The following is a 16,265-nucleotide window of genomic DNA, read 5'->3' on the forward strand; positions in this document are numbered from 1 at the left end:
TCTGGCCATCTTTGTCTGTCTGTCTGGGAACACCCCGCTGTGTGGCTCCGGCCATCTCTGTCTGTCTGTCTGTCTGGGAACACCCCGCTGTGTGGCTCCGGCCATCTCTGTCTGTCTGTCTGTCTGGGAACACCCCCCTGTGTGGCTCTGGCCATCTTTGTCTGTCTGTCTGGGAACACCCCGCTGTGTGGCTCCGGCCATCTCTGTCTGTCTGTCTGTCTGGGAACACCCCGCTGTGTGGCTCTGGCCATCTCTGTCTGTCTGTCTGTCTGGGAACACCCCGCTGTGTGGCTCCGGCCATCTTTGTCTGTCTGTCTGTCTGGGAACACCCCGCTGTGTGGCTCTGGCCATCTTTGTCTGTCTGTCTATGAACACCCCGCTGTGTGGCTCTGGCCATCTCTGTCTGTCTGTCTGTCTGTGAACACCCCGCTGTGTGGCTCTGGCCATCTTTGTCTGTCTGTCTGTCTGGGAACACCCCGCTGTGTGGCTCCGGCCATCTTTGTCTGTCTGTCTGTCTGGGAACACCCCGCTGTGTGGCTCTGGCCATCTTTGTCTGTCTGTCTATGAACACCCCGCTGTGTGGCTCTGGCCATCTCTGTCTGTCTATCTGTCTGGGAACACCCCGCTGTGTGGCTCTGGCCATCTCTGTCTGTCTGTCTGTCTGGGAACACCCCGCTGTGTGGCTCCAACATCTTTATCAGCATCAGCTTGAGCTTGACCTGTGTCAGTCCCATGCTTACCACTCTCCCTCACTCACAGGTTTCTATTACCTTCCTGTCCAGTCACCAGTTGGCCTCATGCTTTGAATGCTTTCTTTCTTTTTTTTTTTATTTGTCAGTCAGGGGCCTGAACTCTGGGCCTAGGTGCTGTCCCTCAGCTCTTCAGCTCAAGGCAAGCACTCTACCACTTGAGCCACAGTGCCACTTCTGGCTTTCTGGTGGTTAATTGGAGATAAGAGTCTTGTAGATAATGGTCTTTCCTGCCCAGGCTGGCTTTGAACCACAATCCTCAGATCTCAGCCCCCTGAGTAGCTAGGATTACAGGCGTGAGCCACCGGTGCCCGGCACTTTGAATAGTCTCTAAGGCAATTTTGTGTGTCATGCCACTGCATGAACATAATTAGTTGGTATTTAAAAAATAGGGGGCATAAAATTTATAAACCACCAAGTGAAGTATGCAACTTTCCTGATTTTTACAAGTCTTTAAAGTAAGTTGAATGTATGCAAGAGTTTAGATAATCTGCAGAGGAAGGGTTTAGGATGGATACATTGTGCCAATGGACCAAAGTGATTAGATCATTTTACACATATAATCCCATTGGTGCTAGTTTCAAGTGTAATTAGAAGACAAGGGTTTTAGGACTACAAACAAGCTCAAACAGCCCAACTGAAAGCTATCAACTCACTATGGAAAATTAATTTTTTAAAAACCACAGTGCTGATGTAGCCTTTGCGCAATAAGCTGACTCCATCTGGGAACGTGGGTGGTGTCACTGACTGGGAGAGCACCAGCGTTGCTTACCACAGAGAGTGGCTTGGCAGCCGGGGTCCCCGCCCCGCGCTTCTGCTGTGCCAATGACGCAGGAGCTGGCCCTCCCGGCCGTCCTCCTGGCTTGGCGGTCAGCAATCCCGCCATGGTCCCAGAAGAAAATCACACTTTTATCTGAGTGGCTTCCGTCTGAGTTCCAGAATTATTTTCTACTATGGCCACTCATTTCTGCTATAAATGTTTTTTAAAATATGACCTAAAATGCATATTTAGTTAAAGGACTCTATGTCATGCATCACTGCTGGTGGTTTTATGTCTAAACGTTCCTAAATTTAAAGGTATATTTCAATTAGAAACAGAAGAAGGTGAAGCTTTTCTTTTCCCCACAAGGTTTGTTAAAATATGTTCAAGCTTTTAAATAAGATATATTCTGTTTGGAGAATTATTTGTATTTAAAATACAGCTGTAAGTAATACAGAGGAAATACCTTAGAAGTAGATAACTCAATAAGATACATTTTTGATGAAAGTTCAATTTCTTTGTGATTACTGATTGCTGAAATTTTTTTTTTTTGGGGGGGGGGGTCCGGTCATGGGGCCTGAACTCAGGGCCTGGGCGCTGTCCCTCAGCTCTTCAGCTCAAGGCTAGCACTCTACCACTGAGCCACCTTCCCAGCCTCTGATTGCTGAACTTTTTAAAAAACACTCTAAATAGTTATGGTTCTATTTGTGTGCTATTACTAATAATAGAAATAGTTTTCCCTTAATTATTCTAATTTATCAACAAGAGAAATTAGTGGTTGATGAACTCTTATTTGGCTATTCCCTTCTGTGCATGCACATCTGTGAAGGTTATTTTTATTTGAACTAACTTGTAAATCACTGAAGAAAGCAGGGGAAAGGCTTGCACACATACCTCTAATCCCTCGCAGTTCGTCCAGAAACGCTTGTCTAGGTAAACCTGGATCCCAGTGCAAACTGTGGGGTGCTGCAGGTGCAGGCTGGGTGTGAGTCAGGTCTGTCGACTGGACCTCTAGTGAAGCCACAGCCGAAGTTCCAACGCCACTAACTCGCATGGGTCCAGGACAGAGCGGCTTGAGAGCAAGCAGCCGGATTTAGTCACACTGTCTGGCTTGGGTGAACTTGGACCCCCATCGTGAAGTGCGCAGTGCCTGCCGGTTTTCAGTTTGCCTCTCGGGCAGTGTTTGTGTCTGGTATTCAATGTAATCAGAGCTCAGTGAGATCGCCTTTTCTTTTCATCAGCTTGTATATACAGGGATAAAACGTCTCCTAAGGAAGTTGGATTCATTTTGTTAAAGCAAAGCTTTACCGATGCTTCTCTCTGCAGCACAATGCCCAGCAAATGAAGTCCGGACAGAATCTTCTGGAATAATCCTCAGCCCTGGGTATCCAGGCAACTATTTTAACTCCCAGACCTGCTCCTGGAGCATTAAAGTAGAGCCAAACTTCAATATTACTATCTTTGTGGACACATTTCAAAGTGAGAAACAATTCGATGCGCTGGAAGTGTTTGACGGTAAGTTCCTTCTGTTGATGTGTTCCCGCAGCACAGGGGCTGCACTGCGTTCTCCTGGCAAATTCAGATTCCTGCCTCAGCCAAATCACATCAGCCCGAGCCCAGCACTGGGGCCTGGGCATCTCAGAGAGGAAGATGGTACGACTGCTGACCTTGTAACTTTACAAACTGAAGTTGCAATGTGAACAGGAATTTTTTATTTTTTAAAGTTACCTCTAAGTAGTTGTACAGAGAAGTTTCAGTTCAACGTGTCAGTGTATGAGTACAGGCATCCTTGTGCATGCCATGAACTTTTTAACCATTCTTCAATTCTTTAATGTGGGAACTCAGAGAAGATGGTCTCAAAAGTCCTTTCTTTCCCAGATATTACATTAATTCACAAAGCACTGTTGGTGAATTAAGAAGTGTACAAATATTCTACTCAAGTTGAGCACTTTGCTAGAAAGGCGTAAACATCATGACAGAGACATCTAGAAGACAGAGGGTATCCGTCCTCTCAGGTTATTTTTTACTAGTAAAGTACAGCTAACTAAAACACACTGATGCTGTTTTCAGTACCACCCTTATGATTTTGCTGCAATTTGAATGAAAATGTTAATGTAACAGTACACATATTTGAAGAGTCAATTTTAAGTGAAATTGATGATAATTTTCTTTGTCTACAAGCAGACCAGGATACAATTACAGCTGAACATAATAACGGCATTTTCTCATGTTTTGACAGAGTTTTCGTTGAGTTCAGATAAGTCACAATCATTTCAGTGGAAAAAAATAATGTTATTAAATTTTTGGTTGTTGTGCTGCCCTGAGGAGCCGCCAGTCATACCACCGTATCGAGAGACCCCTGACCATCAGCCTGTGTGTCTTCCCATCACCGTATCGATAGACCCCTGACCATCAGCCTGTGTGTCTTCCCATCACCGTATCGATAGACCCCTGACCATCAGCCTGTGTATCTTCAAAGACTGAATTTATGCATTTCTATATTTAGAATTAAATTCAGCTTTATATATAGAAAAATGGAAGACTAGGGAAACAGTATCTTGTTTTCAGAGGGATTTTTCAGTGTAATTCCAGGCAGACATGCATCTTTCCCTCTGTCCTTTTAGTGGAGGAAGGGAATCATTATATTAGTGTAGAGAGGGGAGGTAAGAGGAGGGGGGAGGGGAGTAGACTCACCGCAAGCCTATCAGATGCAAAGGGACGCAACGCCTGTGTAGACCATGAGTGTCCAGACACGTTGTATGCACGAATATCCGTGTCTATCCCTAGGCACCTAATATAGTTAAATATAGGTAATTACTTTGGATGTTTCACATTAGTTGGACTGGAATATAGCTGCCATGGGTTTCTTTTAGTTTCAGGAGAACCGTGTGTACTATAATGTATCCATTGATTGCCTCCAAACCTGGACAGCCCACACCTGTGATAAGCAGCAAGCAGAGCCTGTGAGGGCTGGAAGCCTTCTCAGAGAGCTAGGCTAGCTTTGTTCTGCTCCCAGAGATTTTTTGATGACACCAAAGGTCAGAGTTTTATATGGATAAGGTTTTAAGTGGTGACATTTTTCTTGCAGTAAATGTCATGCTTCTGCCTTTATTTGATAAGACCGTGGCCCTCTCTCCCCTCTGCGTTGACCAGAGAGCGGTTGATTATATTGATGCTGAGAGTCATCATCCCAGCAGTGCTCGCTCTGTGTCAGAAGTCTGGAGAGACACAATTTCTAAAAATGGGCCTTTAGTCATCGTGGGACTGGGCTGAGTAATGGATGTGACTCACTGGTGCACAGGGCTGCTGGCATCAAGGCCTCTCGGACTCTCACGCCCCCACCCCAGCCCCATGTGGCCGGCCCAGCGTGTGTGCGAGCCCAGATCCACTGCCCCTCAGAACATCAGCCCTCTTGGGTCAGAACCACCCTCGAGAGCTCACCCATCACACGCACAGATCCTATATCCAGACACAGCTACCTTCTGACGTATTGTGTGATCGGAGATGAATGCAATTAGCCTGATTCGAAAATTACGAGACATTCCTAAGAATTACACAGTCAATGGTGTTGCAAATTCTCAATTTAAATAAATTACCTCTGTATAAATGTGAAGGACAGGGTCACTCACCCTGGCCACATGGGTGCTGGGAATGGCCGGGAGGCCTCCTCCACGCTCTGTGCTGTGTTTCCGGGAGCCCTCTGCTGAAATGGACCAGTGCCAGGAGCACGTGAAGGAAAGGAGAGCGTGAAACTCCAAAGTATTATTCAGGGTCCAAATGCAGAAGTGGTGTGGGCATACGGGTGATTCTGTGCAAATAGCCCTTTGTGCACAAGTGCTGCAGCTTTAACAAATGTGAGATCCTGAAAGGGATGCCCCAGAGCTGCAGAGACATGTCCAGAGTCTGTGGTCTCGCTCGGGAATGCCGATGAAGGCGCTGATGATGTCACACGCAGATGACCTCACTGTCCATTCCCATGTTCCCCAGCTCAGTAATCTCTGATGAAGGTGTCGATGATGTCACAGCCGGTTCCTGTGCTGCACGCACGGATGATGTCACTGCCCATTCCCACATTCCCCAGCACAGTGAACACTGCACGCACTGATGATGTCACCATCCATTTCACTCTTCCTGCTGTTTCTTAGGCTGTTTAAATGTCCTGCCATTAGTAATGTAAGCAAGTGACTTTTTATCCTGGCTGTTGGTATTCTTATCAAGGAACTTTGTTGCTGTGATCATTTGAGATTCTTTGTCCACTTTGGAAATACATACTGTACATAACACGTTTGGATCGCAGTCTTGTCAGAAGCCGAAGATGATCTGTGTGTCGGTGTGAACTCTCATGTGGCTTGCCATGCTCTCTCCCCAGGCTCTTCCGGACAGAGTCCTTTGTTAGTTGTCCTAAGTGGGAACCACACTGAGCAATCCAATTTCACCAGCAAGAGCAACCAGCTGTACCTCCGCTGGTCCACTGACCACGCAACCAGTAAGAAGGGATTCAAGATTCGCTATGCAGGTACGTGACTCACCATGGGATCATCCTTCACACGAGGGACCTTCATTCCATTAAAAAAAAAAAAAAAGGAGCTGGGTAAGCCAGCACACACCTGTAATCCCAGATATGTAGAGGCTAACAGGAAGATCACAGGTCAAAGCCAGTCCAGAGGTAAAGGAGATCCTAACTAAGAGCAAAAGGCCTGGCAGAGCACTGCAGGAGTAAGCCTTGGGTTTAATCTCTAGTACCATAATAAAATAAAATAAAAAGTAAAACATAATAGAGATTATAATGCATATCGATCTAATCTCTGACTATTCCTAACTGTATAAGAAATCCTGTTGGGAAGGGAGTCTCCATGCTGTATCTACACAACACTAGCATATTGGGTGGTGATTATTTTTAAATGTATCATTAAAACAATAGATCTTTGAATTGCATGCCATAGACCACAAAGGTATTTCTCAAAAGATACAATAATATCACCAAACTAGTCTTTTAAATGTTAAGAAAATAGATTATGTCACTGTTGACTACGTGTGTTGATAACCTCTTTTGTTAGTACATCAGGTTGTCAGTGTTTCTGTGATCTTTACACACGCCACATACACATAGTGAATGCGTATTTCATATATATGTATGTATGTACATATATGTATATATACAGATGGAAAGATATCTGTATATGTATTCATACAGATGTATATATACAGACGATATGAGGCCAGGCAGGGTGGATGGAAAGACAGGGGAGGGGTTCAGACAGCCTTCCTCTGTTCTGTGGAATACGATGTACGCAGAACCTTGTCACAGAGACCATGGGACCATGGGAGTTAGGCATGGATTACGTTTGTCAATGTTCCGAAAGAGGCAAACACTAGCCTTTCAAACAACAGGCCTTTATTTCCACCCCGAAAAAATGGCCAGTAGAAGAACTCACCGTGAAACATAATTTATCGTGTTTTATCTGTGGCCCACTCTGACACGTAATACCTTGAATTCTCAGAACAGTAACGTCTGCGTGCTAAGGTGTTTTCATTTTCCTGAACTACGTCAGGAAAACGTCGCCATAGAGTGTTATATGTGGCCTCATGTGCATGTGTGATTATGTTCACACACATGCATGCACACACACACAGGCACACATTCACAAGTGATCACACAGTACAGATACAGACACATGCACGCACGCATGCGTACGCACGCCCAGGACTACATCAGGGTGCCCGGATCTGCAGGAGTGCCTGCCGCAGAAAACTGCACTCTTGGCTTTGAGGTCTCATCCGCGTCCTGGGCTTGAACTCAGGGCCTGAGCTCGAGGCTGGAGCTGTGCTCTACTTCTGGCTTTTTGGTGCCTTTTGGAGATAAGTCCCACAGCCTTTCCTGCCTGGGCTGGCTTCAAACGTCCACTCTCAGGTCTCGGCCTCCTGAGTAGCTAGGATTACAGGTGAGCCAGGGCCGCCGGCAGCTCCACGTTTTGGACAAGTGTACCTCCAGACGCTCCTTCTGTTAGAACAGCCAGAGGCGGTGATCTGCGTCCGCCTCAGCAGGGAGGTGAGCCCACCCTGTCTGGTCTGCACTTGGCTCATGTTGTAGGGCTTGTCTGCCCCCAGCCCCGTACTGCAGCCTCCCCGCCACGCTGAGGAACGGCGGCATCCTGAACAGGACAGCAGGGGCAGTTGGAAGCCAAGTTCATTACTTTTGCAAGCCTGGCTACCGGATGATCGGCCTCAGCAACGCCACCTGCAGACGGAGCCCGGCGGGCATCTGCCAGTGGGACTCCCTCGCGCCTCTGTGCCAGGGTAAGGAATGTGCCCGTCCCACCGAGCGGGAGGCCCCCTCCCGCCCCAGCGGGGCCCCCTCCCGCCCCAGCGGGGCCCCCTCCCGCCCCAGCGGGGCCCCCTCCCTCATTGTCATGTGAGTCACACTCCCAAGGGTGCAGAACCAAGGGGAGGCTGGGGTGGAGGGAAGGGAAGATTAGACTCACGCTTAACTCAGGACAAGCCGAACTTTCCACATCCACGCACACACACATTCCGGATGCTTCCACTGGGCTTCCTTTCCTTCTGCAGCCCGGATTCAGAGAATGGACAGCACGGGTATTCCCAAACCTTATTCACCATGAAGTGAGCGTCAGTTAGCGTTGGTGGCAATTCCTGAGCACCGTTTTGATTAGATGCCCCATTACTGAGTAATTTGTTTTTCTTATTTTAGTTTTATCTTCCTTTGAACCTTAAGCCTTGTATGTAATTTTCTTTGCTCCTTTTAATGGAGGGCTTGTTGGTGTTCATTTCACTATTTCCTGCAATATTTTTGCATTTTACCTATGTATGCATTTGAAATTAAGTTTTCTAAAGAAGCTTTTTGGTGTTTGGGGGGATGGCGCTGTGACAGGAGCTTGAACTTGAGGCTGGGCGCTGGCCCTGAGCTTTCCCACTCAAGGCTGGAGTGCTCTACCTACTACCACTCGAGCCACAGCTCCACTTCCTGCCTTTTGTGGTTGACTGGAGATGGGTCTCACAGGCTTTTCTGTGCAGGCTGGCTTTGAATTGCGGTCCTCCAATTTCAGCTTCCTAGGTAGCCATGATACAGCACCCAGAAGCCTTTTTATTGTAACTGAAAGGTTTGAAGTCATGAAATTTTCATATGTTTGCCTGATGAAGTTTATATTCATCACACAATTGATTATGATTTGTGAATGGGACTTCGTGTTGGCTTCCTTCTTTTTCATTCACATAGGGCTTAGATATCCATTATTGCTCTATAAGAGGGGAGGAGATGCAAACTGTTCTCATACATGTACAACCATGAGTTGTGATAACTTAGCTTATAGTATTTACATGTTTTTTCCAGATCTGAGTTAGTTCATGCGTCATAAACATAATGATAGATCCAAGAAGCTTGTTTTATGTTATTAGGAAGTATGACCTTTCTTCTTTGAAAGTAGGGAGGGGCACTTCCTGCCCCCCTGAGTCCTCTCACTCTGTGTGGCACAGCGCCTGGTGTGGCGAGGAGACACTGCTGTGCCTGCCACGTCTCCTGGGCTGGTTGTTTGGTTTGTTGGTTGGTTTGTTTGTCACTAGAAACAATTCCCGTGACAAATCATTGACCCATGGGACCTATGTTTCTTTGGGCCTGGCTTACTTCACTTAATATAATTTTTTCCAAGTCTTTCCATTTCCTAACAAATGGGGCAGTCTCATTCTTTCTGATGGAGGCATAGAATTCCATTGTGTATATATACCACATTTTCTTGATCCATTCATCTACTGAGGGGCATCTGGGTTGGTTCCATTATCTTGGGGCCGGGGGAGAAGATGGGAAAGGATGGGAAGGGGAAACAAAGGAGGGGGCAACAATGCTTGATAAGAAATGTACTCAGTACTTTGCCCATGTAATTGTAACCCCTTTGTATGGTATTTTCACAATTAAAAAAAATCATTGACCCAAACAACAGCTTAGACTCAGAAAGGGGTCAGAGTGGGCCCAGGGCCCCGAGTTCCCAAATAAAGTCCTCTAGATGCCAAGTGAACCATGGCCTATGTGGACCCAAGGGCTCCAGAGGCTCTGGGGGGCTGGGCAGGGGCATGGGCAGCTGTTGGTCGGAAGCATGGAGTCGAACCCCCACCCCACCTCACGAGGCTCAAGTGCAGAGCTGGGCCAGCTCTCCTTCACACTCCCAGGTGCTTCCGTGAGCAGGGCAGGCCCAGCCCTAGCACCTGGGGTTGGGGGCAAGCATGCCACGGGCCCCATGTATTTTATTGGCTTCAGAGAACTCTAGGTTGTTTTTCTCGTGCTGCTTGACCTTTTAAATGATTTCCCTCGGCAGGGCTGCCTTGGTTTTTATCCTCAATAAAGCGGGCATATCTTCGGTCCTGCAGGCTTCATTTCCTGTCTTCCAGCACGGAGCTGTGCCAAGCAGCAGTTCCATTATCTGTACACTGATCTTATTCATCTCCAAAAGAAGCCTGAGCTAGAGCCAGGGTTTTCAGCATTATCTTGAGGATGCAGTTAAACTGTTCCTCACCGTGGCCGCTTTCAAGTTGGCCCTGTTAGAGAGAGCAGCTTGCCAGGAGCATTCGTGACAGCTGCCTCGCCCAGCCTGGTGCACATGGGGCCCTCGCGTGGTACAGCCTCTGTCTGCTGTTTGCTTACGCTTTGCCAGCACTTCTGCAACAAGAAAGAGCAGGAAAAAGTTGATCTATCTCGTACATTGTACAACCAAGCTTCTGTTCTTGAAGTCAGGCCTTGAAGAGAGATACAAATGACTATTCTCTGCTCACAGGCAATCATTTCAAGGGTGTGGGGCAGCCCCGTAGGGGGCTGGGGAGGGGCGGTGAATGTGGACCGGTGAGGGGTGGGTGGGAGCCTGAACGTGGTCGGCCTTTCGCAGTCCATCCTGCATGTAGGTACGAGGCTCCAAGGTCACATTTGCAGGGAAAACACAGTGGTGAACCCCCTGCCGTGCAATTAGAGCCTGAGTCAGGTTCCAGGAATCTAAGCTTGGCCATTTCACCATGAGAATGCCCTGGGCAATGTCTGCCTCCAGCATGGGACTCTAAATACACAGTTTTCCAAGTTGGGTAAAACTTTTAGTACCAATATCAAAAGCTACAAAGACATAGTTGGAGTTCCGAGGTGGATGGGTGCGTTTCAAAGCTTTAAAATCACAGGAATGGTGATGACTTCCTTTTACCTTAACGCTGTTCCTTTGCTTCTGTGTAACTCTCTTCCTTCTGTTTGTGAAAATGACTCCATATCTCAGAAACTTAGACTTATTTGGAAATGTAACAACTTTTTATAGTTGCAATGAGCATGTGGATGTGTGTGTGTATATATATGTGTGTGTGTGCAGGTGTGCTGTCCTTTTGCTCAGGTTGGCTAAAGGCTTATCAAATTTGTTTATCTTTACAAAGCACCAGCCTTTTGTTTTGTTGATGCTTTATATGGTTCTCTTATTCTATAGTTCATTTATTTCTGACCTAATCTTTCTATTTCTCTGCCAACTGGCTTCAGGTTTACCTTGTTCTTGTTTTTCTAAGAGATTGAGTTACATCACAGAGGATCTGAGATTTTTCTCCTATGATTCCATATTTGTGTTTCCTGCCTCTGGCTGTCTGCCCTGCTCCTTCTCCCAATACCCATCAGTCACAAATTTGGCTTTTTAATTGAGCTCAGAAGTTCTAAGAGGAAATTCCATGAAATAGAAGGGAAAGGAAGAACTTGGGCCAGCAGAGATGGAACAGAAATACGAAAGAGCCAGAACGTGTGTGGAGGGGACTTTTTATTTTAATGTAGGTAAATAGTGAGGTCTTTCTTTAATGTTTATAAATAGAGGCTCTTCTCTTAAAGTTTGACAATTGAAGCAAAAATTGCAGAATGTGATTCTCAGCGCAGACAGAGAAATAATTAAGAGGCTGGTCCTGTCAATGGGACACTGTAGGATGGAGACAGGAGTATGAGATTTCTGTGTACCACACAGGCCAGCAAAATGTCAGTAGTGCACTGTGGTAACTTGTGCTTTAATAAAAAATAGCTAGAACATTGAGTTGGAAAATTATATGAAGCGAAACGAGATAAAACCATAGGTAACCGAAATGCAGTTTTAAAGTGTGGCCGAACAAAAGGGAAAATAAAACAGAGGCACGCATGTGCAAGACACAAAACAACAGCAAAGGGCGGAAAATGCCTCCATCAGTCACTTCACCACTTTTGAGAGAGACTGGGGTGGGGGAGTGGATGGATGAGTGATTGGTAACGTTCCAATTATGCCTGAGTCCTCTCCCTTTACTAAGAGTAAACTTTAAATGTCTTTCAAAAGTACCTTTCTGTTGACAAACGAGACGGTGGTGGTGATCTGGGGCTTGTCTCAGTGCCGCTGCAACGCCGCTAACCACGGCCACAGAGTCTCAGCTGTCCTGCTGTCCTGAGCTTTTGGCTTAAACGTATGATGGACGGCACAGGAAAACTGCTCAGAAGTCACGTTGGGGCGAACAGCCTGCTTTTTTGGCCTTGTATTCCAGTTTGCCCAGAGAGGCTCTGGTTTATGTCTGGTGGGCCCCCTTCCTGGGTTACATTGTATTTCTCTCTCTCAGTGTGCATCTCTCTCTGGCTCTGGCTCTGGCTCTCTTCTTCTGAATGGCTTTGATGAAGTTGTATTGTTCCAGTAACTTGGTTTACATTTTTTTTTGGGGGGGGGTCAGATCGTGGGGCTTGAACTCTGGGCCTGGGCGCTGTCCCTCAGCTCTTCAGCTCAAGGCTAGTGCTCTACCACTTGAGCACTTTTTTTCTTTTTGCTTATGTGGTGCTGAGGAATCAAACCCAGGGCCTCATGCATGCAAGGCAAGCGCTCTACCACTGAGCCACCTTCCCAGCCCCTTGGTTGACGTTTGTTTAACAGTTTTCTACTGCAAGGCTTCTATCTTGGTCTCCTTTGGGACTATGGATCTCACCCTAGCGCAGGGCAGCTGAGGAGTCAGAACACCCACGAAGTCTTCTTCTTTCTCTCACATCTCCACGTGGCCCCCACGGCCCCTTCCAGAAGGGCTCCACAGCCACGGCACCAAGTGCTCCCACATGCCAGAGTCCTGGGAACATCCTCAAAGCCGCAGACACCACTTTAGCTACTCACATTATTTAGAAAAGTATCTCTGAGTGTCCATCGCAGAAACCATACAGAATTTAAGAACTACCCATCGCAGAAACCATACAGAATTTAAGAACTACCCATCGCAGAAACCATACAGAATTTAAGAACTACCCATCGCAGAAACCATACAGAATTTAAGAACTACCCATCGCAGAAACCATACAGAATTTAAGAACTACACATGCAGGACTGAATGAGTGAACTCCAGACCCGAGTGGGAAGCTGCTCGCTGCGGGAGCCTGGCTCGCTGCGGGAGCCTGGAACCGGTCCGTCCCTTCTTGCTGAGACAGAGGCTGTCTCCCAGGTGTGCCTTGTGCTCGGGACAGAGGCTGTCTCCCAGGTGTGCCTTGTGCTCGGGCAGGCGTCCTGCACGTTGGTAACACCCTTTCTCCCCTTCAGCCTGTGGAGACGCGCCAGCTCCCCTCGAGCAGGGAAGTTAAGGGAGCTGGCCCTGGGTGTGTGGGGTCCGGGGAAGATATCTGATGGTCTACAGGACAGAAAACACTGCAGAGAGAAGCCAGACAGACGGTGGTGAGCGTTGGCTGTGACAGATGTCATGAACAAGCTTGCGTTCGCTGCACTTGGTAAAGTGAGCCGAACATCTGCAGTCTTAGCTGTCCAGACGGGGGTATGGGTTTGGGTTATGTATTATTTCTCACTCTAATAGCGTTGTCCCGAATGATAACTACAGACCGAGGGTCAGAGCCCCGGAACCAGCACTGCGGTGCTTTAGGCTGGTCAGTTTGCATGATTCCCACAAGCCCCCTGCTTTCCTCTGCTCCAAACTTCCTCAGGGGTTTCAAACTCTGCACCCTAACGCCACATCTGCACACATCACCGGCGGCTTGGTGCGTCTTTGGGATGGCAAATAGAAACAAAGCTTGGGAAGTCCCTGGAGAATGAATAAGCCCGATCTTGTTTCTTTTCAGCTGTGTCCTGTGGAATCCCAGAGGCGCCAGGAAACGGCTCATTTGTGGGAAACGAGTTCACTTTGGACAGTAAAGTGACGTTTGAATGCAACGAGGGCTTCAAGCTGGACGCGGATCAGCCGACGGCCGCGGTGTGCCAGGAGGATGGGCAGTGGAGCACCAGGGGCCGGTCGCCCACCTGCAGGCGTGAGTGTCAGCGCCGTCTCCGCAGCGCATCTGCGGGACGCGTCAGGGCCTGCTCCAGGCTGGGTTGTGGAGGGCTTCTTCTGTGGTGAGACCGTGGTCTCTGGTCCAGTGGGATAGCCAGCTCACCCACGCGGACTGGTGCTCCACTTAACATGAGCTCTGCACCTGTGCACATGAGCAGATGGGTGCTCCGGCTCCAGGTACCCACACCACAGAGTCTGCCCGGCGGGTCCTCGTCTCTGCCGTGATGGCCAGTGTCAGAGACCGGGTCCGGGTGGCATTGAGCCTTGAAGGCCAGCACCAGCGTCGCACAGGAGATACTAGACGCAGGGTCCCTCTGCGTCTCCCGTGTGGTCTGAGGCCCTTGACACTCAAGGCAAGGCTTCGATTTGTATAGATGACTGCTTTTATACACTGACTGATGCTCAGCAGGCACAGCCCTGATTCCAGGCTAAGTGTTACAGAAGTCTACTTAGAATGTACAGTCATATTTTTCTAAGAATCAAGAGTCAGAAGTTTAGATGCTAGGTGAAAATCCAGCTATAAAAAATAGAAAAGTCCATAACACAAAGCCAGACACAACATAAACACACACACTCACACGCACACACAATCACACATATCATACTCACACATTCTCACACACACACACAATTTTTATGGCAATATTTTCAATACAGGTGCATTTAAACTGGTCTCACATTGGGCTAACACACCCTTCCTGTTTCCCAGGATTGAAAGCTGTTCACTATTTCTATAAATGATGATATTTTCACTCAGATGGCATTAGTGTGTCATGTTCACATTACATTCAGGTAATTAAAGCTTTTGGTATATTTTGGTCATGCAAAAAAATAAACTCACTGGGAAGATGTGAACTTACGCATTTTACGGAAAATATTCCCCCTGGTTTTCCTTTCTTTTATTGTCATCATTTTTGTTTTGCTTCCTTAGGGTTATACAGGCATCACTGAAAAGAACTAGTGTGTCTTGCTTATTTTTCGTTAAAAATGTACGTTTTTATCATAATTAACAAATGTTGTCGGGAACAAGGGTATGAAGAGGCCTCCCCTGTTCTGTTTTCTGCTTGTTGTGGTTTGGTTCTAGTTTACTCTTAGGAAGTTTCCTCTCATCGTCAGGGCAAAGTTGGTGCAGGGCGCTGTGTGCGGGGCTGGTGGGGGCGCTGTGTGTGTGCGGGGCTGGTGTGGGCGCTGTGTGCGTGCGGGGCTGGTGTGGGCGCTGTGTGCGGGGCTGGTACAGGGCTCTGTGTGTACACACAGGGCTGGTGTGGGTGCTGTGTGTGTGTGCGGGGCTGGTGGGGGGTGCTGTGTGTGCGTGCGGGGCTGGTGCGGGCACTGTGTGCGTGTGGGGCTGGTGCGGGCGCTGTGTGCGTGCAGGGCTGGTGTGGGCGCTGTGTGTGTACGCAGGGCTGGTGCGGGTGCTGTGTGCGTGTGGGGCTGGTGTGGGCGCTGTGTGTGTGCGGGGCTGGTGTGGGTGCTGTGTGCGTGTGGGGCTGGTGTGGGCGCTGTGTGTGTACGCAGGGCTGGTGCGGGTGCTGTGTGCGTGCGGGGCTGGTGCGGGTGCTGTGTGTGCGTGTGGGGCTGGTGCAGGGCGCTGTGTGTGCGTGCGGGGCTGTTGCGGGGCGCTGTGTGCGTGTGGGGCTGGTGCGGGTGCTGTGTGCGTGCGGGGCTGGTGTGGGCGCTGTGTGTGCGTGCGGGGCTGGTGTGGGCGCTGTGTGTGCGTGTGGGGCTGGTGCAGGGCGCTGTGTGTGTGTGCAGGGCTGGTGCAGGGCGCTGTGTGCGTGCGGGGCTGGTGTGGGCGCTGTGTGTGTACGCAGGGCTGGTGCGGGTGCTGTGTGCATGCGGGGCTGGTGGGGGGCGCTGTGTGTGCGTGTGGGGCTGGTGTGGGCGCTGTGTGTGCGTGCAGGGCTGGTGTGGGCGCTGTGTGGGTGCGGGGCTGGTGTGGGCGCTGTGTGTGTGCGGGGCTGGTGTGGGCGCTGTGTGTGTGCGGGGCTGGTGTGGGCGCTGTGTGCGTGTGGGGCTGGTGTGGGCGCTGTGTGTGTGCGGGGCTGGTGTGGGCGCTGTGTGTGCGTGTGGGGCTGGTGTGGGCGCTGTGTGGGTGCGGGGCTGGTGTGGGCGCTGTGTGTGTGCGGGGCTGGTGTGGGTGCTGTGTGTGCGTGCGGGGCTGGTGTGGGCGCTGTGTGGGTGCGGGGCTGGTGCGGGTGCTGTGTGCATGCGGGGCTGGTGGGGGGCGCTGTGTGTGCGTGTGGGGCTGGTGTGGGCGCTGTGTGTGTGTGCAGGGCTGGTGGGGGCGCTGTGTGGGTGCGGGGCTGGTGTGGGCGCTGTGTGTGTGCGGGGCTGGTGTGGGTGCTGTGTGTGCGTGCGGGGCTGGTGTGGGCGCTGTGTGTGTGCAGGGCTGGTGTGGGCGCTGTGTGTGTGCGGGGCTGGTGTGGGCGCTGTGTGCGTGGGGCGCTGGTGTGTACACTGTGTGTGTGTGC

The 16,265-nt window shown here is 49.3% G+C and overlaps 1 protein-coding gene across 1 annotated transcript in view; it reads left to right on the forward strand.

Moving 5' to 3' along the window:
* The window catches only part of Csmd1 (CUB and Sushi multiple domains 1), a 1,029,359-nt gene that overhangs the window by 953,307 nt on the left and 59,787 nt on the right, over window positions 1-16,265 (forward strand). Inside the window, exons 47-50 of the mRNA XM_070015936.1 lie at window positions 2,836-3,024; window positions 5,879-6,025; window positions 7,618-7,806; window positions 13,583-13,768. Of these exons, the coding sequence (XP_069872037.1) occupies window positions 2,836-3,024; window positions 5,879-6,025; window positions 7,618-7,806; window positions 13,583-13,768 (711 nt within the window). The remainder of the gene's footprint in view (window positions 1-2,835; window positions 3,025-5,878; window positions 6,026-7,617; window positions 7,807-13,582; window positions 13,769-16,265) is intronic.

The sequence above is a fragment of the Dipodomys merriami genome, unplaced genomic scaffold, assembly GCF_024711535.1.
Source record: "Dipodomys merriami isolate MVZ:Mamm:240054 unplaced genomic scaffold, mDipMer1.0.p SCAF_12, whole genome shotgun sequence".
In the NCBI taxonomy this organism is placed as follows: Eukaryota; Metazoa; Chordata; class Mammalia; order Rodentia; family Heteromyidae; genus Dipodomys; species Dipodomys merriami.